The sequence below is a fragment of the Malassezia japonica genome, chromosome 5 (assembly GCF_029542785.1).
Source record: "Malassezia japonica chromosome 5, complete sequence".
NCBI lineage: Eukaryota > Fungi > Basidiomycota > Malasseziomycetes > Malasseziales > Malasseziaceae > Malassezia > Malassezia japonica.
The window spans coordinates 701,609-724,164 of record NC_083374.1 but is presented as its reverse complement, the minus strand read 5'-3'; the positions used below and the strand labels follow the sequence as shown (position 1 = coordinate 724,164).

The window sequence follows — 22,556 nt, the reverse complement described above, 5'->3', positions numbered from 1 at the left end:
GCACAGACCACATAATTACAACATCTCATTGGTCTGTCTTGGCATAGAGTTCTACCGATACATTACGTCATCGTGCGGAGTGACACCCCCTGGCATTTTTGTCGCACACCGCCACCTTTCTCTCCATCCGCCATGAAGGCTTGGCTCGCGTTGGTTGCTCTGGTCGCGCTGCTCGTGCAGCTGACTGCCGCGCAGAAGGGTACGTTGTACTGACTTACAAAGACGCGGCCAAGTCCGCCTACGACAGCATCGCACAAGGTTGGGCGCACGCTACGGACAACCTCGGTGGCGCCATTACCACTGCGGTCTCCGACGTGAACAAGGGTGCCTCGAAAGTCGTCCAAGGCGTCCAGAACCACGCTGAATCTGCCTCGACGAATGGTATGTTTTAATACTAATGTAGCCGCTCCTACCTCGGGTGCGCCGGTCACGGTCAATGCCAAGGACCCCAACCAGTCCTACAGCAAGGCGATGGGCACGCTGCAGACCTATGGTGCTAGTGCCAACTCGCTTTCCCAATACGCTTCTTCCAAGTACTCTGGAAATGCCAACGCTGCGTCGAGCTACGTTAATTCCGTCTCGAACTCGGCCAAGTCGTCCAACACCATCAACGCTTTCAATGCCGAAGGCTCGGCCACGGGCACGTCCAACCCTACTGCCCCCAACGCGGGTGTCCGCACGGTGCCGATGAACAGTGCCATGACGGGTCTTGCGATGACTCTCTGTGTGCTTCTGGCCGGCACCTTTTTCCTGTAATTCCATAGCGTACGACCTCATGAATATTTCCTCGCTGCCCTGGCCAAGCCGCCGTGCGTCTTGCCTCCACAATGCCCGACGGGGCGAATTTACGCGTGGCGGCGCTCAAGAAGCGTGCCTCGGCTGCGCCTAACCCTCCCTTGGAAGAGGAGGAGGAAGAAGCGGATACCCTTGGCGACCTCCCTGGGGAGCGTCCTTCACGTGTTGTGAACCCTGGGCTGCTTGTCCCCCCCGCCCGCGCCCCCGCGGCCTATACACCGGAAAAGTCAGACGACTGCTTCGCGGCGGCTCTGGAAGTCGAGATTCCCGTGGACGGCGCCGAGGTCCCTGCGAAAGTGCGCACCTACTTTACTCCGCCCCGGAATGCTGCGCCGGACGGGAGCTTGGCGAATACGACGGTGTTTGTGTGCCACCATGGCGCCGGATTCGGCGCGCTTTCCTTTGCGCTTATGGCAAAAGAGGTAACGCGGCTCACGCGCGGCGAAGTCGGCGTTCTGGCGTACGACTGCCGCGGGCACGGGCGCTCGCAATATCCCGACAATGTGGTGCGCGACATGTCGCTCGACGCGCTCACCTCGGATCTCTGGTCGGTACTCTCGACCGTCTTTCCGGAGGAGCACAAACGCCCTGCGTTTGTCCTGATCGGCCACTCGATGGGCGGCGCTGTCGTAACATCTGTTGCACATGCCCTTCAGTCGCGCTCGCTTGCGCGGGTGAGCGGCGTGGCGATGATCGACATTGTCGAAGGCACGTCGCTGCGTCTCCTACCCCAGATGGGCGAAATCGTCCGGCGCCGTCCTGAAGGGTTCGTCAGTGTCGAGGCTGCGATCCAGTGGCACGTCGAGACACGCACGATCCGCAACCTGGACAGTGCGCGACGCAGCGTCCCTTCGCTCGTCCGCAAAGTGCCGTCGTGCGAGCCGCTTGCTTATCGCTGGTCGGCCGATCTTATTTCTACGGAGCCCTTTTGGCGAGGCTGGTTTACAGGGCTCTCGAGCCGGTTCCTGACGTGCCGCGCGGCGCGGCTGCTCATCCTTGCCGAGACCGACAATCTCGACCAGGAGCTGATGATTGGGCAGATGCAAGGCAAATACCAACTGAATGTAGAGCCCCATGCGGGGCATTGTGTACAAGAAGTGCGTATAACAACTAATGCAGGACCAGCCTCAAGCTACGGCACGCACCCTCGTCCAGTTCTGGGAACGCAACGAGAAGCTCTCGCTGCCCATCCCCGGACTGAAGAAAGTAGGCCAGGCGTAGTGGAGGCACGCTTATCTTGGGTGTGGAGGCGTCTGAAGGTTTATCATTCCCCATGTCCTTCCTGCCCATCTCGCTCGAGGAGCAAAGCCGTACGCTGGCCGTGACCTCTGTCGAGGTGTCGTCTTCCGCTCTTGGCGGCCAGGTCCTAGGATGCTCGGACGAGTGGTTTGCTGCTGCTTCGAACCTCATCAAGCCCGGCCCCGCCGAGTCACTCAAAGGCCAGTTTGGGCCGAACGGCGCGCTGTACGATGGCTGGGAGTCGCGTCGCCACAATCCCACGTACGACTGGGCGATCTTGCGTCTTGGACCTTCGGGCGGCGGTCGGATCACCGGATTTGATATCGATACCACGACCTTTAACGGCAACGAGGGCCCGGCCGCCGCCGTGTACGGCGCCCACCTGCCGGAAGACGCGCCGGCGCCCAAGGCGGACGACAAGTGCTGGGAGCCGATCCTGCCCGAGGTGCCGTGTGGCCCGCTTGCGCACCACGTCTACGCTTATTCGGACCCTGCGGGAACGCCCAAGACGTACACGCACATCCAGCTGCACATGATCCCTGACGGCGGTATCTCGCGCTTCCGCGTGTATGGTGTCGTGCAAGTCCCCCCGGTCGGTGCGGGTGTGAGTGAAGAGGTGGTGCCGGGCCATCCCGAGCTGAACACGCTCGACCTTGCGCATGTGCTCAACGGCGGTCGCGTGGTGTACACCAACGACCAGCACTTTGGTATCGGGCCCAATATCCTCCTGCCCGGCCGCGGCAAGGATATGGGCGACGGCTGGGAGACCAAGCGCTCGCGCACGCCGAACCACCACGACTGGGTGGTCGTGCGGCTGGGCGAGGCGGGCGTGCTGAGCCGTGTCGAGATCGATACCATCCACTTCCTGGGCAACTTTCCCGAGAGTTGCGTGCTGCACGGCTGCTACTACGAAGGGCCCGAGGATGTGCCGGGGGAGCACGAGGCGGTCGACTCGCCCAAGTGGTTCCCGATCCTGGGCCGCACCAAGCTCGGCCCAGGCAAGCAGCACTACTACGAGGTGGAAGAGGGTGCACGTTCGCGCGTCTTTACGCATGTGCGCCTGATCATCTTCCCGGACGGCGGAATCAAGCGCCTGCGCATCGTCGGCCGCCGCAACCGCGCACTCGAGGCGGCGGGCATCACGACGCCAGAGCAGCGCGCCGCGCTTCCTGCTGTCCCGATTCCCAGTAGCTAAGTCTGTTGTAGTCTACAGAGGGGGGTGCACGCTGCGCCAGTGCTCGGCAATCTCGCCACGCGTCGCGACCCAGATTCCACCGCCGGTTGCGCGCAGCTCGGCGTCCTTGCGCTGGACGTACTCGAGGAACTTGCGCAAGGCGCACGCGCGGCCCGGCCGGCCGACAATGCGGCAGTGGAGCCCGACGGTCATCATGCGCGGCGCCTCGTCGCCCTCGAGAAGGAGCGTCTCGAGCGAGTCGACCATGTACTGGTAGAACGAGTCGCTGTTGAAGAAGCCCGGCGTGTTGGCAAACTTCATGTCGTTCACATCCAGCGTGTAGGGAATGACGAGCAAGTGCTCGTTCGGCGTGCCGTCCGGTGCCGGCACATAGTACGGCACGTCGTCGTCGTACGCATCCGAATCATACAGCTTGGTATGCAGGCCACGCTTCTTGTACTCTTCGTACACCAGGCGGCGCGTGTTGAGCGACTGGCGGCCGGTGTACCATCCCAAGGGATACGCGCCCGAGGGGCTTGCGTCGTGGATCGCGTCTATCGCCTTGTTGATGTGCGCACGCTCCTCGTCCTCAGGCACCTGGACATAGTTGATCCAGCGGTACGAGTGGCTCGCGACCTCGCCGCGCGCATCCTCCATCGCCGCAACCGCCGCGGGGTTCTGCTCGACGGCACGTCCGACGGCCCACGAGGTAAAGGGGTAGTCGAACTTTTTAAAGAGGTCCATCAGCCGCCAGAACCCACGGCGCGATCCATACTCGTACGAACTCTCCACCGACAGGTTGCGCAGGCCATTCGGCGCAGGGCCGGTCGGTGCGCCGTACTCGGTCAGATACACTTCGGCGCCTGCATCGCCGTTCAGCAGCGTGTTTTCGCCGCCTTCTTCGTAGTTTACCACAAAGGAAATGCAGACTCGCGCATTTCCGGGCCACTGGGCCTGGGGCAGCGTCTGGCCGTAGCCGATAAGGTCGCGCTTCGCGTAGGGATCGTACGGCATCGTATCTACGCCTATCCTCCACACGAAAGCGCGCCCCGGATCGCCTCCACTTTTCTCCGACGGCGATGGACGCGAAGCGAGCTGCGTCGCTGAGCGGCGACGAAGCGTCGCACGCGGATGCGGATGAGTTCCACGATGCTGAGGTGGACGAGTATGAGAAGAAAACACGTGTGCCGGACGGCGACGAGACCGTCAAGGACGATGGATGGGACGAATGGGACGACGGGGCCGACGGGGAAACCGCGGGGGCGCATACTGAGCATGCCGTGCACGGCACCGACGCGCATGCCGCTCCAGCAATAGAGCCCAGTGCAGAGGCAGAGGTGGAAGCGACACAGGACCCGACCGAGGTACCGCTGGGCGTGCCGGCCGAGGCAAGCGCGCCTGCGCCGACCGAGGCCCTGGCTGCGCCCGCGGCCACAGCACCTGCTGACCCCGAACCGGCCGCGACGGCCGATGCAAAAGAGGCGGACGCGCCTCCAGTGTCTTTCGAGCCCACCGAGCTAGCTGCTGCGGTCGATGCGCCGATGCAGTCGCTTTCCGTGCAAGACGACGACTTTGGCGACTTTGACGACGACGAATTCGGCGACGACTTTGTCGAGGCGACGCCCGTCGCAGCCCCCCCGCCTGCCGCTGCGCCTCCGCCCGCGCCCGCGTCGCCTGCGCCGCAGTATGCATGTGTGGACGCGGAGTCGTCGCTGGATGCGCTGCGTACGACGATCCAAAACCTGCTTCCTGCGGAATATACGGATGCCTCGGCCGTGCCCGCGTCCGACGTCGAGAGCAATGTGTCGCACGAAGGCCTGCGTCAGATTGAAGGGCTGTCGCAAGTGCTCTCGAACGACAAGAGCCGCACGCTCTTCCGCGAGCTGCAGGCCCCCCTGCCGATCCCCAGCACGCCGCTGGACTGGACGCGGTCTGTGACAAGGCGACAGCACCTCATCTCGCTCGGCATCCCCATCAATCTCGACGAAGTGCACCAGCCGGCATGGTCGCGCTCCGCCCCCCTTCCGCCACTCGAGCTGCACGTGGAGCCGTCCAAAGGGGGTCCTGTGCCGCAAGAGAGCGCTGCTGCGCCTGCCGAGCGCGCGCCCGCGCCGCCCGCCGAGCCTGCCGCGCCCGCCGAGAGCTGGGGCGAGCGCCGGCGACGAGAGCTTGGCGGTCCCGCGCCTGCTGTGGACATGGACCGCGTCGAGCACCTGGCGAACGTGTCCAGCGACCAGCTCGCGCTCAAAGCCCTGCCTGAGTTGCGTGCGATGGCCAGGGAGATGCAAACACTCTCGCAGCAGACCAGCGACTTGCTGGCACACCACCTGATGATCCGCGAGGCGTTCAATGCGGACGCGGAAGTGTACAATGCGACGATCCGCGAGCTTGTGGCGGGTGCCTCGAATAAGCTCGCGACGAAGAAGACAGAGAAGCGCGGCCTCCTGAGCCGCGCCTCGTCGCTGCGCCGTTCGCGGCCGAGCACGCCGAGTGAAGGGACATAGAGGGTATATACTATCGACGCTCCTGGACAGGGGAGCCCCATGGAGAGATGGTCGTGCCTTGTGTAAGCGGCACGGGTGCGCTGCTGATTCCTGCTGAACTGTCGCCGCCCCGCCCCCGGGCAACGTAGGCGGCTGCGATGGCGTCTGCACCCTTCTCCTCGAACCAGATTTCGTGTACGGCTGGACAGCACGGGAGGATAATCTTCTTCTTCTTTCCACTTTCGTACACATCGTTGCGTACGAGGTCCTTGTGCTTGTGTTGCGAGACTTGCATCGTGCGTAGGATACAAATGGCCGGATCACAGATCTTGTGCTTCTCTGCTTCGTCGTAACCAATGAGCGGCCATGTGCCGTCGACATGCCAGTGGTGCTTGAGCGACTTGACTGCAATGCCTAGCGGGATGCCCCGCCTTGCGTCGGGCATCGCGACCGAACGGCCTGTATTCATGGTCTTGTACAGGGAGCCTAGCAGCTTCTGTGCCGACGCCAGCTCCTCGGCATTCGGCTTTGACTGCAATAGTGCATCGATACGCTCTACCGCCGCACGGTACTTTTCCGGCGTCAAGGGTGCGGGCCCTTCACGCGTTTGTACCTGTCCCATCCAAGCGAAAAGCAACGAGGGGGTTCCCCTGCGCCTCCACATGCGAGCAAGGTGCGTCCAGGCACCCCGAAATTGGCCAGGGTCCAGGACCGGCGCGCTGGCGCGGCCGCGGGCCGTGCCGGGGCTGGTACGAGGAGAGTGCTGTGCAGGCACATTGCCACAGCTTGGGGCGCCTCGGACGCGCGCCGCGAGCGGGCAATTCTTCCTTTCGGTGCGGCACATGACGACGATCGTCAAGGATACCATCTATGCCTTGTCGAGCGGAAATCCGCCGTGCGCCGTAAGCATTGTGCGCGTGTCTGGGTAGGTACTTTTGGCTCATATAGTCCCCTCTCTCTTGCTATTTATACCAGCCTGTGCGGCGAGCGTCCGATCGTGCCCCGCCGCGCGACGCTGCGTGCCATTCGGCATCCTACCACCGACGAGCACCTCGACGACGCGCTTGTGCTCTACTTTCCAGGTATGTCGCGAGTCTTATGTGCAGCGAACAACTCGTTCACGGGCGAGGATGTGCTCGAGCTCCAAGTGCACGGCAGTCCTGCTGTCGTGCGCGACGTGCTCTTGGCTCTGGCCCACGTCCCTCTTGCGCCCTTGCGCCCTGCGCTTCCCGGTGAGTTTACGCGGCGTGCGTTTGAGCACGGGCGCATGGATCTGAACTCATGCGAGGCGCTCGATGCGCTGCTGCGTGCCGAAACCAGCACCCAGCGCCGACTGGCGCTCCAGACGGGCGGAGGGCGGCAGGCGCAGCTCTATGCCTCGATCCGCAAAGAGCTGCTCGAGGCCATGGTGCGCGTCGAGGCCATGCTAGATTTTAGCGACGAGGATGAGATCGACGATGCGCTCTGGCGGCCGGTCTGTGCGTCCGTCGAGTCGCTCCGCGCGCGCATTCGGCGCGAGATTCCCCAAGGCAAGCACTCGTACCTGGACGCCGTGCTGCACGGCACGCGCCTCGTTCTGTACGGCCGGCCGAATGCGGGCAAGTCGATGCTGCTCAACCGCCTCGTGCGGCGCGAGGCGGCCATTGTCTCGTCCGAGCCGGGCACGACGCGCGACGTTGTCCAAGTCGCCTTGGAACTGCATGGCTTCCGTGTCCTGCTCACCGATACAGCCGGTCTGCGCGAGGCGACCGGCGAGATTGAGCGCATCGGCATCACGCGCACGCGCAGTACGTGGCTTGGCTAACGCAGCGCACGTCACCGAGGCCGACTTGGCCATCTTGGTATGCGACGCCCCGGACGTCTGCGAAATGCTCGGCGGCGTTCCGCCCAGTGGAGCATGGCATATACCCAAAGAGGCGCTCGAGCAGCTTGGCATGCTGCCGACCGACGCCGAGGTACTCGTCTTTATGAACAAGATGGACCTGGTCGACGCGCCGCCGCCCGCCGACCAAGGCGTCCCGTGCACAATCTGGCACGGAAGCGCGTTGGAGGACCGAGGCATTGACACGCTCCTTGCTGGCCTCGGCGAGCTGCTCCAGGCACGCCACGAAGCAGAGATGGGCGAGCCGCCGCTCGTGACCGAGGCGCGCCATCTGCACCTCTTGCGGCACGTCCTCGAGGCGCTCGACACGTTTGCCACGACATTTATCGAGGCGCCGCAGCCCGACTTGACGCTCGCTGCGGAAGAGCTGCGGCACGCCGCCTACCTCATCGGCCAGATCACCGGCGAGACGCTTGCTGCCGACGAGGTGCTCGGGGGCATCTTTTCGCGATTCTGCATTGGAAAGTAGCTACATGAATGTGGGAAACGCCATGGCGTCTTGTTCGTCATAAAGGCCAGGCACGCCCGAGGTCACGTCGCGCAGCGCATTGCGTGCACCGACGTACGCGCCTTGCGACTGCACCAGCGCATCGAGCGACTGCGCGGTCGCGCGGCTGCTGCCGACCGGCTGCGCCTGGGGATGTGGAATGCCGAGCATGTCGACGATTGAGGCGTGCACCTGCTCCTGGCTCGGCGCGTGGCTCGTCTCGGAACGCAGTACGAGCTCGTTGCGGCGCCCTACCTCGCCGTGGGTACTAGGGCGCGTTGCGCGCTCGCCCCGTGGCATGAGCGTCGTCTGTGCCTCGAGGCGCGTAGGCGCTTTCGGTACGTGCAACACGAGCACAGGTCCCTGCGTCCGGCTTGCACGGCCCAGCAGCACCTGCACTGTGTACCACACGTCCGCCGACGGTGGCGTGTGCCCCGGCGCGACGCCCGTGTCCAGGACACGCCGCGCGCGCTCCGGCAAGGCAAACACTTGCAAGAAAGTGGCTGCGTTAGTGCACCGACGTACCTTTGTCGACGCCGATCGACGGCCATACCATCGGCGTGCCCTGCCCCGACCACAAGAGGTATAGGCCCATTAGCGCACCGACCGCATGCAGGAGCGAGACGTCGGATTCGGCCTGGGCAATGGTATCTGGGTCAGCCGCGCAACGTACCAAGGAAGGCGCGGGCTGTGGACTCGTAAAATGCACGGCGCGTACTCGGATCACTTCCAAACAGGCTCGGAAGCTGCTGCCACTGGTTGCGCGTCCACACGCGCTCGAATACCAGCAGCGCGCCGTACTCCCACCGGAGGGGCACCGGCGGCGCAGGGGGCTGTGCCGTTTGGCCGTCGAGCCATGACCATGTGAGCGCAAAGGAATGCACTAGGATATTGACGTCGCGTAACAGCGCACCTACGAACGCCTCGGACGTCGCCAGCGCCGCGAACGAGACCGTGGGGCGTGGCTCGCGCCCAGCACTCATACGAAGGTCGCAAAGTGGAGGACAAAAAAAGGGCGGTGGGGAGCGTGGCGGCGGCGGCGGCGGCGGCAGGCGGAGGGCGGTGCGGCGCTGCTGTGCCTGTGTTAGCGACCGTATCACTTTCTGCTATAGTCTACTCAAGTACGCGCCACTCGTCGCCAAGCTGCGTCTCGTCGACGTAAAAGTAGCGCACCGGCGAACCCTCGCCCTCGCACGTTCCCGAGAACTCCATCGCCTCGCCGTCGGTCGGCGTGACACGCCAGCGAGCCCACCAGCGGCCAATGACCTTGCCACGCGTGACATCCACGGTCTCGGCAACGAGCTTCGACACAGTGTGCTCGTCGCGCTGTTCGACGCCCTGGTCAAGCAGCAGAGGCGGCGGAAGCGCGGGCAGTTCCCACGTCGCGAGCGGGCGCGTTGTCGCGCGCAGGAGCGACGGCGAATAGACCGTCGTCTTGAGCGAGCGCATGTTCCACGAAAGCGTGGCCATCTCCAGGTAGTACGGCTCGCTGGCGTGGATGCGGGGATCGCTAGGGGTGTCCTCGAGCACCACCTCATTGACGCCGTCCGAGATGTAGTGCATCGGCACCGAGTCGGTAGCCGAGCGGCGCAGCGTCATGTGCCCGACGTACGGCGATCCGATCCACGAGATCAGCGCGGTGCTGACCGAGCTGGCGCCCAGCGTCGTAACGGTGATGCCGAGGCGCGCAGCCATCTCCATTTTGTGCGGCCACAACATAAAGATCGGCGCAAAGATCGCCGCGACACTCAGCGACGAGAGTGAAAAGAGCTTGAGGCGGTAGTAGGCCATACGCATCGGACCAATGTACTGCGCAGTCATGTTTGTCTTGCTCTGCGCAGCGTGCATCTCCTGCTCCGTGCTGTACACACGCATAGGAGTGGCGGGCATCAGCGGCATGCGGGCATAACCCGGCGAGCCCAGGCGCATGTACGCGCCGGCACACGCGGTGCGCGGCACGCGCAGGCCCAGCTTAGCGACGCTCTGGAGCATCATCTAAAAATGGTGGTTTGAGGAATTATTTTGCACGAGCACAGACCACTACGAGAGCGCTTCGGAGCCTTTGCGGCGGGCGGACGCCGCGTCGAGCTTGGCGCTGCGTGCGCCAAACTGGATCGCACGTTTGGGGAGTGCAGACGCATGGGGGAGGCCGAGGCGCCGCGCAAGCTTGCGCAGCAGGCGCTTGTCGCCAGTGCCTTCGGTGCCGGGGGACAGGTCGGCCTTCGTAGAAAGCGGCAACGCACAGACTTGGACTAGGACTGAGCGCGCCAAGTAGGGAAAGCGTGCCTCGCGGGCGTGCGCACTAATTACGCGGTCGTCGCGCCCGAGATTGCGGGTAGGCAGCCGGTCGAGGTCGAGCTGGAGCTCGGCGCGCAGCGCGTCGTCGCCGCCCCGCCGAAAGGCCTGGCGGTGGCGCGAGTAACCCGCAAGCAGCTCGTCCGCGCCGAGGCCAGATAGGAATACGCGCGCAGGAGACGTATACGCACACCCGCCGACGCGACCTTGCGCACGCGCCGCAAAGTAGAGCGCCGCAGCAATGCTCAGGTCCATGACACTGGTGCATGGCGCAAGGAGCGCCTTGACTTGGTCCAAGTGCGCCTCGTACGTAGCATACGGCACATTGACCTCGATTAGGTCCCACTGCCGATGCGGCGCCATGGCACGCAGCTCCTGTGCACTGGCATACGCCGTAATGCGGTCTGGTACGGCATAGGGGTCGTCTCTGTGGTGCGCCGCGAGCGAGCGAGGATTCTCGAAAGCGACATTGATTAGATCAATTGACTGCTCCGGGGGAATGTGCGCATGCGCCAAAGCGGCGAGCACCGTGCAGTCGACGCCCCCAGAAAAGAGCACGGCGACGTGGGCGTCTGTTTTGGATTGCCTGCGTTAGGCGGGCGACGTACGTAGGATCCGGGCGGATATCACAGACGCGCCGCGCGACACTTTCAGATAGTGTCGCGTGGAAGGCATCCAGGGCGGGGGTATCATTGTCTTTCCACTCCGCGTCCGACACGAGGAGACGCGAGGCAAACTGCATTAGCTATTCAGCGTACCTCAGACGTGCGGTCCACCGCATCCGTGGCCGGGGTATCTAGCTGGGCACACCAAAGCGAAGCGCACGGCACTTCTTCCCACACCCAGCCGCTCTCGACCGACTCTTGCGTCGAGACCGAGGCGAGCGCAAACGGCGATGCGGACCGCAAGAGTGACCGACGCCCTAGAGGGTCGCGGCCGTAGTATACACAGCGATGCTCCTCCTGGGTTAGCCTCGGATACGCACGTCCACGAGTACAAACGCGTACGGCCCCTCGATCTCGGCGAGCGCCGCGACCAGCGCAGCACGCACGTCGCCTTTGCCGGCTTTTTCTACGATACTTTGAAAGAGCGCCGCGCCGTCATTTTCACTCGGCGCCCACGCACCATCGCGTCCGTCAAACACCTCGCCATTCCACACGAAATGCAGGCCATTTGCGGAAAACGGCTGGCGCGTCACGCCTTCTCCACGGAGACACAGCACTGACGCGCCGAGATGCGCCGTCTGTGCACCGACGGAAATCGCACTTTCCTGCACGGCGTCCGGCCCTGCATAAGCCAAAGGACCTACCTCGCCGCTCGATCGCGCGCAGGAGCGAGGCCCACACATCCCCTGCGCACGGCCCGCACACCAACGCGATGCCGCACATCGCACTTTGTCACGTGGAGGCCGGGAGTTGTTTGACCACCATGTCTTTGGATACGTTTGACCCCAACCAGGCCGAGAACCTCCCTGAAATCGAGAAGCAGATTGCCGTGCGCTGCGTCGAGCATGCACAGACCTACTGGAACCTGCTCGAGAAGGTCAAGGGCTCTGCGCTCCGCCTGACCAAGTACGTTGCAATGCTCACCTAGATTTGACGATGACATCATGGCCGACTTTGAAGAGATGTTCCCTGACACGTTCAAGGACGACAATGCGGTCCGCCTGATCAACGAGGACAGCATGAAGAGCCCCGCTGGCAAGCAAAAGTGGCGCGAGTTCATCGCCAAGTACGAAAAGAAGGGTACGTGCTTCTCCTTCTGACCCAGTCGCCGACTTCAACTTTGGTACGCTGATCCGTACAGATGCCTCGGACGAGTACACGCAGACGAACACGATCTTTTGTACGTGTTTCTTCTTCTTACACAGTGACGCGCTTCCAGTTCTACGTGTTCGAGATCGCGCGGTGCCGCCGCGGTATGAACGACTGGGTCCGTGAGCACGCCAACGCCGCGAAGTCGGTACGTGGATCGTCTAACGCAGTCGTAAACCAGGACAGGACCTTCCGACTAGGCCTGTAGACGCCTTGCCTGAGCAGTGTGCCGTGGGAATTGGGTAGCAGCGCAGCTTATTGGATAATAGCGAGTGCACATAGCATGGATCGCTCTGCCTTGCTTGCCCCATGTGAGCTGTTTGTTCCCGGTGGCTAGCGGTGACCCAGGCGTACTAGCTCGATGCTTGTGCACCGTGCACGACCACGGCAGTAAATGTGGCTAAATGTGGCTCGCGCCGAGCCACGCTCCATCCCCCTCATCCCACTCCCACGTACTACTGCATGTCCCTCATCGAGACCGAGGTCGTGTTGCTACATATCTACTGGCTGCCGCGCTCAGCAATCTTGGGCACCCAAGAGTACTAGGTCAGTCATGTCCACGTACCAGCTTCGGCTTCGTAGTGTTGTACGTCCTGAACGAGCCGCGCGTACCCGTCATATTCTCAAATGTGACCTAGGGTAAGCCACACAGCACACGTACCGATTCCCAGGGGTGCTCAAACTTCTGAGTGAGCGGGTCCGCGTTCGGGGGCAACATCCGGGTGTTGCACAGCCAGGCGTGCCAGATCGGCTCGAGCTGCGTCGTGTCGGGATCCGAGCTCTTGTAGTCCACCCAGCGCGTACGGCCGGGCTGCTCGTTGACGTTTTCCCAGTACTTGTTGCCGTTGCTATCATGAGCATTCGGAGGCGGATACATACCTGTCGATGCCGACCATAGTACCCCACTTGGCATCATCAATGTACTGCATGTCACGCCAGTACTTGGCGAAACCGCCCTTGCGGATATAGTCCACGGTACGCGCAATAGACATCGCTTTTTTGTCCTAGGCCGTAGGCGATCGATCCGGGAGCAAAACCGCGGCGGGTTTGCCAACGCGCGCCTGCGGGTTGGCTGGTTCTATGATGACTAAACACATTAGGCCTTCGCCTGGTAGTCGTAAAAGCCCTGCGTGAGTGTGGAGGCCTGCCTACCTTGCCGGACTTGACGCCGAGCCAGCCAGCCTGGACCATGCGCTGGAGCAGCACCGGAGGCGCAAACTGCGGCTCGCCTGTATCTTCGTAAATAGAATTGAGGACCCTGTGTGAGTGTAGAGGCGTACTGCAAGACGATATCCTGAATGAGTAAAAAAAATACGCACCAGTCCGACAAAGTCCGCGAGGCGCAGCGGCCCCATGGGCGAGCGCATGCCGTAGATCATCGCCGTATCAATATCCTCAAAGGTCGCGACCTTGGTCTCTGCCATGCGGATTGCCTCGCGCAGCGCACTGATGTTGATGCGATTCACGATAAAGCCGGGCGTGTCGGTGCAGCGCACCGTCTTTTTGCGGCAGGCGAGCGCAAAGTCGGTCGCGCGCTTTGTCACATCCTCGCGTGTCTGCAGACCTGGAATAATTTCGACGAGGCGCATCTTCTGCACCGGGTTGAAAAAGTGCACGCCAATCACGCGCCCTGCGCTCTCTGCCGCCTCTTCCTCTTTCGGGAAAAGTTGTGGGGTCGAGGCGGCGTTGGCCAGCCGCGTCACACTCAGCGACGATGTATTTGTTGCCAGGACCGTAGAAAGAGGCAGCTGCTGCGCGAGCTGCGCAAAGATCTTGGTCTTGATGTCGATATTCTCCGAGGCCGCCTCGATGACGAGCTGCGGCGCACGGTCGCCCGATCCGAGGTCCTTCATGTCGGTCACCAGGCGGAAGCTCGCGAGGATCGGATCGACAAGGCGCGGCTCAATCAGGCGGTACTTGGCCGTCTTTCGGATCTGGAGCTCGAGCTCGTCACGCGCCGTCTGCACCTGCTCTTCGTTCACATCAAAGAGGATGATTTCTTCGATACGCGCAATCACAGCCGCGACGTACGCAATACCGATACCCATCTGGCCGCATCCTAGCACGGCAATTCTAGAAAATGGCGATTCAACAGCTGGCATAATGCACCAATGGTTTCCTGGAAGCCGTGTCCTGCGTGCGACCAGCTGACCGTGCCTTGGCCGGGCCGTGCACTCTCTCCACCTCCGGAAAGGGCGGAGTTAGCTCGGCCGAAGGTCCCTCCCGCCGCTTACGCATCGCGCTGGCGATTGGGCCGCATGTCCGGCTGAAACTCCACCGGACCGGAGGTGACGTGCGGGGCGGGGCCTGCGGGGTGGTCCGCCCGTAGGGGACTTCTTCTACAACTTCATCATGGCTGATTTCCCTGCTACGGATAACGGGAAGATCTCGTTCAAGAACCGCGTCGTGGTTGTCACCGGTGCCGGTGGCGGTCTCGGCAAGACGTACGTACCCCTTTGGCTTACCTAGATATGCCCTCTTCTTCGCCTCGCGCGGCGCCAAGGTCCTTGTGAACGACCTCGGTCCTGCCGCCGACGACAAGAACAAGAAGGCTGCCGATGTTGTCGTCGAGGAGATCACCAAGGCTGGTGGTGAGGCTATCGCCAACTACGACTCGAACGTCGAGGGCGAGAAGATCATCAAGCAGGTGATCGACAAGTGGGGCCGCATTGACGTACGTCTATTCGAACTAACCCCAGATCCTCATCAATAACGCTGGTATCCTCCGCGACAAGTCCTTCAAGTCGATGACCGACAAGGAGTGGGATGCCGTCCAGGCCGTCCACGTCTTTGGCTCGTTCGCCTGTACCCGTGCCGCCTGGCCCTACTTCCGCCAGCAGAAGTTCGGCCGTGTGGTCAACACCTCGTCGGCTGCCGGTCTCTACGGTAACTTCGGCCAGGCCAACTACTCGTCGGCCAAGCTTGCCCTGGTTGCCTTCTCGAAGACGCTCTCCATCGAGGGTGAGAAGTACAACATCATCGCGAACTCGATCGCCCCTGTCGCTGCCTCCAAGATGACCGAGACGGTGATGCCCCCGGAGATGCTCGAGAACCTCAAGCCCGAGTTCGTCGTTCCCCTCGTCGCCTACCTCGTCTCGGCCCAGAACGAGAGCGTTCGTGGTGAGGTGTTCGAGTGCGGTGCCGGCTTCTACGCCATGCTCCGCCGCGAGCGCTCGCACGGTCACGTCTTCCGCGCCGACAAGACCTTCACCCCCGAGGCTGTCCGCGAGAAGATCGACGACATCCTCGACTTCGAGACCAACCCCGAGTACCCCCAGCGCATCACCGACGCCAACTACCTTGAGCTCCTCGAGCGCGCCAAGGAGGCGCCTGAGAACCCCCAGGGCGATGCGCCGGTCAGCTTCAAGGACCAGACCGTGCTCATCACTGGTGCTGGTGCCGGTCTCGGTCGCGCCTACGCCCTCCTCTTTAGCCGCCTCGGTGCGAACGTCGTCGTGAACGACTTCAGCGAGAAGAACGCCAACGCCGTCATTGACGAGATCAAGAAGAACGGCGGCAAGGCCACTGCCAGCATCGGCTCCGTTGAGGACGGTGACAAGCTCGTCAAGGACGCCACCGACGCCTTCGGCGGCCTTCACGTCGTTGTGAACAACGCCGGTATCCTCCGCGACAAGTCGTTCGCCGGTGCCACTGCCGAGGACTGGAATGCGGTCCAGAACGTGCACCTGCGCGGTACCTACAAGGTCTGCAAGGCTGCCTGGCCCATCTTCCAGCAGCAGAAGTACGGTCGCATCATCAACACCACTTCGGCTGTCGGTATCTACGGCAACTTTGGTCAGGCCAACTACTCGACCGCCAAGTCGGGTATCCTTGGTCTCACCCAGACGCTCGCCGTTGAGGGTGCCAAGTACAACATTCTGGCCAACACCATCGCCCCCAACGCTGGTACCGCCATGACCTCGACCATCTGGCCGCAGGAGATGGTCGACGCCTTCAAGCCCGAGTACGTTGCCCCGGTCGTTGCCTACCTCGGTAGCAAGGACAACACCGAGGTCACTCGCGCCCTCTTTGAGGTTTCGGGTGGCTGGGTCGCCGCTGTCCGCTGGGAGCGTTCGGGCGGTAAGGCCTTCAACACTGCCAAGGGCGTCACCCCTGAGCAGATCGAGAAGAACTGGAGCAAGATCAGCGACTTCGACCCTGAGCGTGCCTCGTGGCCCACGAGCCCCAGCGAGTCGCTCGGTGACATTGTTGCCAACTTTGGCGCTGAGGACGACGACGACGACGAGGGCGCCGAGGGCGACGACGAGTTCGCCGACCCCGCCGACCCCGCCATCGTCAAGGAGGCCAAGGCTGAGCGCCCTGAGCCCACCGAGTTCTCGTACGGCAACCGTGACGTGATCCTGTACAACCTTGGTATCGGTGCCAAGGCCAACGAGCTCGACTACGTCTACGAGCAGGCCGAAAACTTCCAGGCGCTGCCCACTTGGGGTGTCATTCCCCAGTTCATGGCTGGCTCGAGCCTGAACCTGGACTTCCTGCCCAACTTCAGCCCCATGATGCTCCTGCACGGTGAGCAGTACCTTGCCATCAAGGGCCCCATCCCCACGGAGGGCAACCTCGTCAACACTCCCCGCATCATCGAGGTGCTCGACAAGGGCAAGGCTGCTGCCGTCACTTCGCGCACCATCTCGGTCAACAAGGAGACCGGTGAGGAGGTCTTTGAGAACCAGAGCACCCTCTTCATCCGTGGCTCGGGTGGCTTCGAGGGCAAGAAGACCGGCAGCGACCGTGGCGCCGCCACCGCCGCCAACAAGCCCCCGTCGCGCGCCGCCGACAAGGTCATCAAGGAGAAGACCGACGAGTCGCAGGCTGCTCTCTACCGCCTCAGCGGTGACTACAACCCGCTGCACGTGGACCCCAACTTTGCGTCGGTGGGTGGCTTCGACAAGCCCATCCTCCACGGTCTCTGCTCGTTCGGTATCTCGGGCAAGCACGTGTACAACGCCTACGGTCCCTACAAGGACATCAAGGTGCGCTTCACGGGCCACGTCTTCCCTGGCGAGACTCTCGAGACCCACATGTGGAAGGAGGGCAACAAGGTCATCTTTGTGACCAAGGTCGTCGAGCGCGACACCCAGGCCCTCGGCGCTGCTGCCGTCACCCTGGCCGACAACTAATCGACCTATAGAATTGAAAGAGTGTGACACCGATTCGACCGCATAGAGGTGGGGGGGTTGCTAGCAAGGGACTAGAGAACAACGCGTACCGTATTGCAAGAACCGATGCTAATGCTGTGGACAAGGGTGCTACACCGACTTTGTGCGTCATTCGCACTTTAAAAAAACGCCAGATATGTTGCCCGGTCGAGTAGGCAGGCGGCGCCCCCGCGCCAAAAGCCCGCCCGCGCCAGTCTTTCGTGGAGGCGTGGAGGCAAATCGCGAACCTCGCTCCGAAGACATTCGAGCCACTAAGGGCGACCTATTGCGCAAGGAATAGCCTGACGTTATCTTTTACAGCCTCGTTCGGCAACTCATCGGCCCCCAACCCCAGTCTAGTTTCCGTAGCACGACCTGTCTCCTTTCGCAGCACAGTGCGTTCTCACTACCAATATACAGTACAGGAGTGAGCGCTCGGCCCGGTTACGCAATGTTGCGCAAGACTGCGTTAGCCTATCAACGTACCCAGCACCACCGAGTCGCCACGCAAAAACATTTTCGAGATAAAGCGGTCCTTCTGTTGTTAGTCGCACTACGCACGTTCACCGGCTTCTTGTTTTTGCTTTTTGGCTGTTGTCAGACAGGATACGTACCACCTCCGTCCACATCTCCTTCACGTTCTCCAGCACCATATTCGAGTGACGGTCGAACGCCTTGACGCGCGCAAGGAGCTTTTTGTTGTTCCGCAGCGAGATCAGGACCTGGGTATGGTTGCGCACCGACTGCTGGAGCACAGACAGCGGCCCCTGAGAGATCTCGTACTGCTCGAGCTCGCGAATCTGCGCCTCGTCCAGATCGGACTTGGGCACGTTGACGTATTGACTGCGTGAGCCTCGTCCACCTACCTCATCGTACTCGTCGACGCGGATGGAAAGTCACGTGACCTTCCAAAGCGCTTTTCCTCCCACAATGAGCGTCGTGACGGTGGTACTGGATCCGTCTGCGCGGCTTCCGTTTGTGTCGCCGATTGTACTGGTGAACGTCGCCGCAGAGCATGGCGATAAGGATGCTAAAATCGATTACGAAGTGAACCAGGGCCCTGCTGTGACCCTCAAAGACGGCAAGAAGGTCGAAGGTGGCCTTGCCGTCCTGCAGGCCCTGACCGAGCTCTACGCCCCGATCGGCCTTGCAGGCAGTGCCGAGAACCGTGCGGCGGTCGGCGCCTACCTTGAGCAGTCGGACAAACTCGCCGCGGCGCCGTTCCAGGAGGCGTCGCAGCAGGCTGACGATCTCGACCAGCACCTCGCGCTGCGCACGTACCTGACCGGACACCAGGTCACGGCCGCGGACGTGGCGATCTGGGGCGCGATCCGCTCCTCGTCGCCGCTGCTTGGTATCATCAAGAAGCAGGCGCATACGCACCTTGCGCGCTGGTACGCCCACCTCGATGCACTCCCTGCCTTCTCCTCGGCTGTGACGGCGATGGCGGATGCCAAGAGCAACATGTTCAAGCAGAAGAAGACCGCCGCTGGTTTCGACCTGTTCCTTAAGGGCGCGAAGCAGGGTGAGGTCGTGACGCGTTTCCCCCCGGAGCCGTCTGGCTACCTGCACGTCGGCCACGCCAAGGCCGCGATTCTCAACCAGTACTTTGCGCAGGAGTACAAGGGTAAGCTCATCGTCCGTTTCGACGACACGAACCCCAGCAAGGAGAAGCAGGAGTTTGAGGATTCGATCGTCGAGGACCTTGCGCTTCTCGGCATCACGCCCGATGCTGTTTCCCACACCTCGGACTTTTTCGAGACGCTCAAGGAGCTTGCGGTGCGCCTGATCAAGGAGGGCAACGCCTACTGCGATGACACGCTCCAGGAGGAGATGCGCGCGCAGCGCATGGACGGTCTGCCCAGCAAGCGCCGCGACGCCTCTGTCGAGGAGAACCTGGCGCGCTTTGAGGAGATGGAGCGCGGCACACCCGAGGGATGCAAGTGGTGCCTGCGTGCCAAGATGAGCGTCGATAACCCCAACAAGGCGATGCGCGACCCAGTTATTTACCGCTGCAACGTCGACACGCCCCACGCGCGCACCGGCACGCAGTGGAAGGTGTACCCCACCTACGACTTCTGCTGCCCTGTCGTGGACAGTCTCGAAGGCATTACGCACGCGCTGCGTACGAACGAGTACCACGACCGCAACCCCCAGTATGAGTGGTTCCTGGAGAAGCTGAACCTGCGCCATGTGGACATTTGGGACTATGGTCGCCTGAACTTTGTGTACACGCTGCTGAGCAAGCGCAAGCTGCAGTGGTTCGTCGACAACGGCATCGTGCCCGGCTGGGACGACCCCCGTTTCCCGACCGTGCGCGGTATCCGCCGCCGTGGTATGACGATCGACTGTATCCGCCAGTTTATCCTGTCGCAGGGCCCCTCGCAGCAGATCATCAACATGGAGTGGGACAATATCTGGGCGCTAAACAAGCGTCTAATCGACCCCGTGGTGCCGCGCTATGTCGCGCTCGACGAGGCGAAGCTTGTCAAGGCGTCGATCGCCAACTGCCCTCCTGCGGAGGACAAGCAGGTGCCGAAGCACAAGAAGAACGCCGAGCTCGGCATGAAGACCACCGTGTACGACAGCCAGATCTTTATCGAGCAGGCCGATGCGGCCTCGTTCGACGTCAATGAGGAGATCACGCTCATGGACTGGGGCAACGTCATTGTGCGTGCCAAGCACCTCGCCGAGGACGGCTCGGTCTCCTCGCTCGACCTCGAGGCGAACCTCGACGGCGACTTTAAGGCGACCAAGAAGAAGGTGACGTGGCTCGCGCAGCCCAACGCGACGCACCACCTCACGCCGGTGACGCTCGAGGACTTTGACTACCTCATCACCAAGAAGAAGCTCGAGGAAGAGGACAAGTTTACCGACTTCCTCTCGCCCCAGACGCGCTTCACCACCCTTGCACTGGCAGACGCGAATGTCGCCGAGCTCAAGGAGGGCGACGCGATGCAGTTCGAGCGCAAGGGCTACTACATCCTCGACAAGGTCCAAGGCGCGGACGGCCGCCGCGAGTTTATCCGCATTCCCGACGGCCGCGCAGCCTCGAGCGCGAGCAAGGCTGCCCCGGACGAGAATCCGGCGGAGAAGAAGGCCGCCGCGGCCGCCGCGCGTGCCCAAAAGGCCGCCGAGAAGGCGGAGAAGGCCAAGCAAAAGGAGGCGAAAAAGGCGGGCAAGAAGACCGCTGGTGCCGACCCTGTGCAGAACCTTCTCGAGGAGGGCGCCAAGAAGGTCAACATGTACTCGCTCCCGAACATTAATGAGCCGGTGGACACCAACCCGCAGAGTACGTCGTGACCCACTGACGCAGCCAAAATGTACCGCGTCAAGCCGATTATGTAGCCCATAGGCCACCTCCACTTACCATGACGCGCCCGAATCTCGGCGCGCTGCGCATGACGATTGTCGTCGCGGCCAGTCTGAAGAACGGGATTGGCGCAAAGGGCACGCTGCCGTGGCGCCTGCCGAAAGACATGGCGTACTTTCGTGCAGCGACGAGCCACGTCGTCGACACGCCGCGCGACGACGCGGCAATGGGCGCGGCAGGCTACGAAAAGCGCGCGGTGCCGATCAAAAACGCGGTCATCATGGGACGCAATACGTGGGACAGCATCCCGCCCAAGTTCCGCCCCCTGTCGGACCGCATCAATGTCGTGGTGAGCACGACAATGAAGCAGGCGGACCTCGGACTGTACGTATCGAACCTAACCCAGGCCTGCGCCGGACGCGGACACGGTCGTCGTCGCCTCGTTCGAGGACGCAGTGTCTCTTTTGCAAGAGCGCCGGCTCGCGCGGTACATGGACGTCTCGAGCGGCTCTGCACTGGGGCACACGTTTATTGTCGGCGGCGCAGCGATTTACCGCCACGTCCTCACCACGACAAGCCCGGCGTGGGCGCTCGAGAACCTGCTCGTGACGCGCATCATGCGCCCGCATGCGGAGAACGAGTTGTACGACGTGTTCCTCGACGAGTTCCGCTCGGAAAAGCAGCAGGCGTGGGAAGAAGATACCGCCAAGGCGTGCGTCGACGTGCTCCCGACCGACGAGCGCCTATGCCCAGACGAGCTGGACGACCGTGCAGTGTGGCGCCAGGCAACGTCTGCCGAGCACAAGACGTTCCTGGCCGACGCGCCGCACGCCGCACAGGTCGGCCAGATCTTTCACGACAAGGGCATCGCGATCCAGTTCCAGCTGTGGCGCCGCCGTGATCTGCCCAAGGACGGGGCCGTGTAATAGTACAGGTAGCTATGTGTCGCAGAGGGATACAAGAGACGCCATCGCATAAAAAAGTTCCCCACCGAACGCTTTTCGCTCCCCTAGTCTTGTGGAGGATGGTGATGAGCGACGCCAACGCATCTGCGCCGGCGTCCGCCGCCGCGTCGGCGGCGGGCGCGCCGTCCAGTGCGCCCGATGCGCGCTCGCGCGAGCAGGCCAAGCAGTGGAAGAAAGAGCGTAAGCTGCAGGCGCAAAAGAAAAAAGAGCAGCCCCCCGCACCGACCGAGGTGTCTTTGTCGAAACCCAAGCGCCCCCCCCGCGACGCGTCGCCCGAGGTGCAGCTCTCTAAAGCGCTGTCCTACTTGCTGCGCCACGGCGCCGAGAAAGAGTTTCTGTCTATCCGCCCTGACGGCTTCATTCGAGTCGATGCGCTGCTTGCGCGTCCCAAAGTCCAAAAAATCGAGATGCCCGACGGCGCCGAGACGCGCCCCCCCACGCTCGCGGATATCCAGGCGATTACCGCCTCGAGCGACAAGCAGCGCTTTGAGCTGAGTGGTGGCACGGCCGATGCGCCCGGCGCCGGCGACGTGTACTGGATGCGGGCCGTGCAAGGCCACTCGCTTTCGAGCGTGACGCAGCTCGAGCATGTCGATCTGACCCCCGCCAACGTGCACGAGCACCTTGCCGAGCGCGGCGGCAAGTACTATGCGATCCACGGCACGAACAATATGGCATGGGACTTGATTCTTGCGAGCCAAGCGCTGAAACCGATGGGCCGCAACCACATCCACCTCGCCAAAGGCCTGCCTGGCGCGTCGGGCGTGATTAGTGGCATGCGTACGTCGTGCACGCGCCATATCTATGTCGACGTGTCAAAAGCGCTGCGCGACGGCGTCCCCTTTTCCGTGTCGTCCAACGGCGTGGTGCTCACCCCCGGCGTGGACGGTGCGCTGCCATTGGCGTACGTGGACTGTGTCGAGGATGCGCACAGTGTGCAGATATGGCCCTAG

General features: G+C 62.5%; 16 protein-coding genes across 16 annotated transcripts; 10 read left to right on the top strand and 6 right to left on the bottom strand.

Moving 5' to 3' along the window:
- Positions 1 to 132: 132 nt before the first annotated feature.
- On the top strand, positions 133 to 756 carry MJAP1_003148 (uncharacterized protein; the record flags this gene model as incomplete). The annotated part of the gene is made up of 3 exons (XM_060267076.1): positions 133 to 199; positions 223 to 381; positions 404 to 756. 3 exons carry the CDS (start codon positions 133 to 135, stop codon positions 754 to 756), a joined length of 579 nt encoding a protein of 192 aa, XP_060123059.1.
- Positions 757 to 827: 71 nt separating this feature from the next.
- PPE1 (protein phosphatase methylesterase-1) lies at positions 828 to 2,016 on the top strand (the record flags this gene model as incomplete). Its single annotated transcript, XM_060267075.1, has 2 exons — positions 828 to 1,859; positions 1,915 to 2,016. 2 exons carry the CDS (start codon positions 828 to 830, stop codon positions 2,014 to 2,016), a joined length of 1,134 nt encoding a protein of 377 aa, XP_060123058.1.
- A 52-nt stretch (positions 2,017 to 2,068) lies between these two features.
- Positions 2,069 to 3,229, top strand: DAL2 (Allantoicase; the record flags this gene model as incomplete). The annotated part of the gene is made up of 1 exon (XM_060267074.1): positions 2,069 to 3,229. The coding sequence occupies one exon, from the start codon at positions 2,069 to 2,071 to the stop codon at positions 3,227 to 3,229; it is 1,161 nt and encodes a 386-aa protein (XP_060123057.1).
- Positions 3,230 to 3,241: 12 nt separating this feature from the next.
- MJAP1_003145 (uncharacterized protein) lies at positions 3,242 to 4,222 on the bottom strand (the record flags this gene model as incomplete). The annotated part of the gene is made up of 1 exon (XM_060267073.1): positions 3,242 to 4,222. The coding sequence occupies one exon, from the start codon at positions 4,220 to 4,222 to the stop codon at positions 3,242 to 3,244; it is 981 nt and encodes a 326-aa protein (XP_060123056.1).
- Positions 4,223 to 4,287: 65 nt separating this feature from the next.
- On the top strand, positions 4,288 to 5,712 carry MJAP1_003144 (uncharacterized protein; the record flags this gene model as incomplete). The annotated part of the gene is made up of 1 exon (XM_060267072.1): positions 4,288 to 5,712. One exon carries the CDS (start codon positions 4,288 to 4,290, stop codon positions 5,710 to 5,712), a length of 1,425 nt encoding a protein of 474 aa, XP_060123055.1.
- An 821-nt stretch (positions 5,713 to 6,533) lies between these two features.
- MSS1 (mitochondrial splicing system protein) lies at positions 6,534 to 8,042 on the top strand (the record flags this gene model as incomplete). The annotated part of the gene is made up of 4 exons (XM_060267071.1): positions 6,534 to 6,616; positions 6,667 to 6,773; positions 6,798 to 7,478; positions 7,501 to 8,042. The coding sequence occupies 4 exons, from the start codon at positions 6,534 to 6,536 to the stop codon at positions 8,040 to 8,042; spliced, it is 1,413 nt and encodes a 470-aa protein (XP_060123054.1).
- Positions 8,043 to 9,043, bottom strand: MJAP1_003142 (uncharacterized protein; the record flags this gene model as incomplete). Its single annotated transcript, XM_060267070.1, has 3 exons — positions 8,043 to 8,563; positions 8,586 to 8,711; positions 8,734 to 9,043. 3 exons carry the CDS (start codon positions 9,041 to 9,043, stop codon positions 8,043 to 8,045), a joined length of 957 nt encoding a protein of 318 aa, XP_060123053.1.
- A 130-nt stretch (positions 9,044 to 9,173) lies between these two features.
- On the bottom strand, positions 9,174 to 10,055 carry MJAP1_003141 (uncharacterized protein; the record flags this gene model as incomplete). The annotated part of the gene is made up of 1 exon (XM_060267069.1): positions 9,174 to 10,055. One exon carries the CDS (start codon positions 10,053 to 10,055, stop codon positions 9,174 to 9,176), a length of 882 nt encoding a protein of 293 aa, XP_060123052.1.
- A 45-nt stretch (positions 10,056 to 10,100) lies between these two features.
- Positions 10,101 to 11,743, bottom strand: MJAP1_003140 (uncharacterized protein; the record flags this gene model as incomplete). The annotated part of the gene is made up of 5 exons (XM_060267068.1): positions 10,101 to 10,941; positions 10,964 to 11,091; positions 11,114 to 11,317; positions 11,341 to 11,642; positions 11,665 to 11,743. 5 exons carry the CDS (start codon positions 11,741 to 11,743, stop codon positions 10,101 to 10,103), a joined length of 1,554 nt encoding a protein of 517 aa, XP_060123051.1.
- A 40-nt stretch (positions 11,744 to 11,783) lies between these two features.
- MJAP1_003139 (uncharacterized protein) lies at positions 11,784 to 12,345 on the top strand (the record flags this gene model as incomplete). Its single annotated transcript, XM_060267067.1, has 5 exons — positions 11,784 to 11,926; positions 11,949 to 12,100; positions 12,126 to 12,200; positions 12,226 to 12,317; positions 12,340 to 12,345. 5 exons carry the CDS (start codon positions 11,784 to 11,786, stop codon positions 12,343 to 12,345), a joined length of 468 nt encoding a protein of 155 aa, XP_060123050.1.
- A 920-nt stretch (positions 12,346 to 13,265) lies between these two features.
- On the bottom strand, positions 13,266 to 14,217 carry MJAP1_003138 (3-hydroxybutyryl-CoA dehydrogenase; the record flags this gene model as incomplete). The annotated part of the gene is made up of 4 exons (XM_060267066.1): positions 13,266 to 13,295; positions 13,322 to 13,427; positions 13,450 to 13,463; positions 13,489 to 14,217. 4 exons carry the CDS (start codon positions 14,215 to 14,217, stop codon positions 13,266 to 13,268), a joined length of 879 nt encoding a protein of 292 aa, XP_060123049.1.
- A 304-nt stretch (positions 14,218 to 14,521) lies between these two features.
- Positions 14,522 to 17,307, top strand: MJAP1_003137 (uncharacterized protein; the record flags this gene model as incomplete). Its single annotated transcript, XM_060267065.1, has 3 exons — positions 14,522 to 14,613; positions 14,639 to 14,843; positions 14,869 to 17,307. 3 exons carry the CDS (start codon positions 14,522 to 14,524, stop codon positions 17,305 to 17,307), a joined length of 2,736 nt encoding a protein of 911 aa, XP_060123048.1.
- A 462-nt stretch (positions 17,308 to 17,769) lies between these two features.
- SMD2 (mRNA splicing protein) lies at positions 17,770 to 18,196 on the bottom strand (the record flags this gene model as incomplete). Its single annotated transcript, XM_060267064.1, has 5 exons — positions 17,770 to 17,789; positions 17,812 to 17,863; positions 17,887 to 17,898; positions 17,940 to 18,168; positions 18,192 to 18,196. The coding sequence occupies 5 exons, from the start codon at positions 18,194 to 18,196 to the stop codon at positions 17,770 to 17,772; spliced, it is 318 nt and encodes a 105-aa protein (XP_060123047.1).
- A 59-nt stretch (positions 18,197 to 18,255) lies between these two features.
- GUS1 (glutamate--tRNA ligase) lies at positions 18,256 to 20,673 on the top strand (the record flags this gene model as incomplete). Its single annotated transcript, XM_060267063.1, has 2 exons — positions 18,256 to 20,617; positions 20,642 to 20,673. 2 exons carry the CDS (start codon positions 18,256 to 18,258, stop codon positions 20,671 to 20,673), a joined length of 2,394 nt encoding a protein of 797 aa, XP_060123046.1.
- A 23-nt stretch (positions 20,674 to 20,696) lies between these two features.
- Positions 20,697 to 21,564, top strand: MJAP1_003134 (dihydrofolate reductase; the record flags this gene model as incomplete). Its single annotated transcript, XM_060267062.1, has 2 exons — positions 20,697 to 21,022; positions 21,045 to 21,564. The coding sequence occupies 2 exons, from the start codon at positions 20,697 to 20,699 to the stop codon at positions 21,562 to 21,564; spliced, it is 846 nt and encodes a 281-aa protein (XP_060123045.1).
- A 98-nt stretch (positions 21,565 to 21,662) lies between these two features.
- Positions 21,663 to 22,556, top strand: TPT1 (2'-phosphotransferase; the record flags this gene model as incomplete). The annotated part of the gene is made up of 1 exon (XM_060267061.1): positions 21,663 to 22,556. One exon carries the CDS (start codon positions 21,663 to 21,665, stop codon positions 22,554 to 22,556), a length of 894 nt encoding a protein of 297 aa, XP_060123044.1.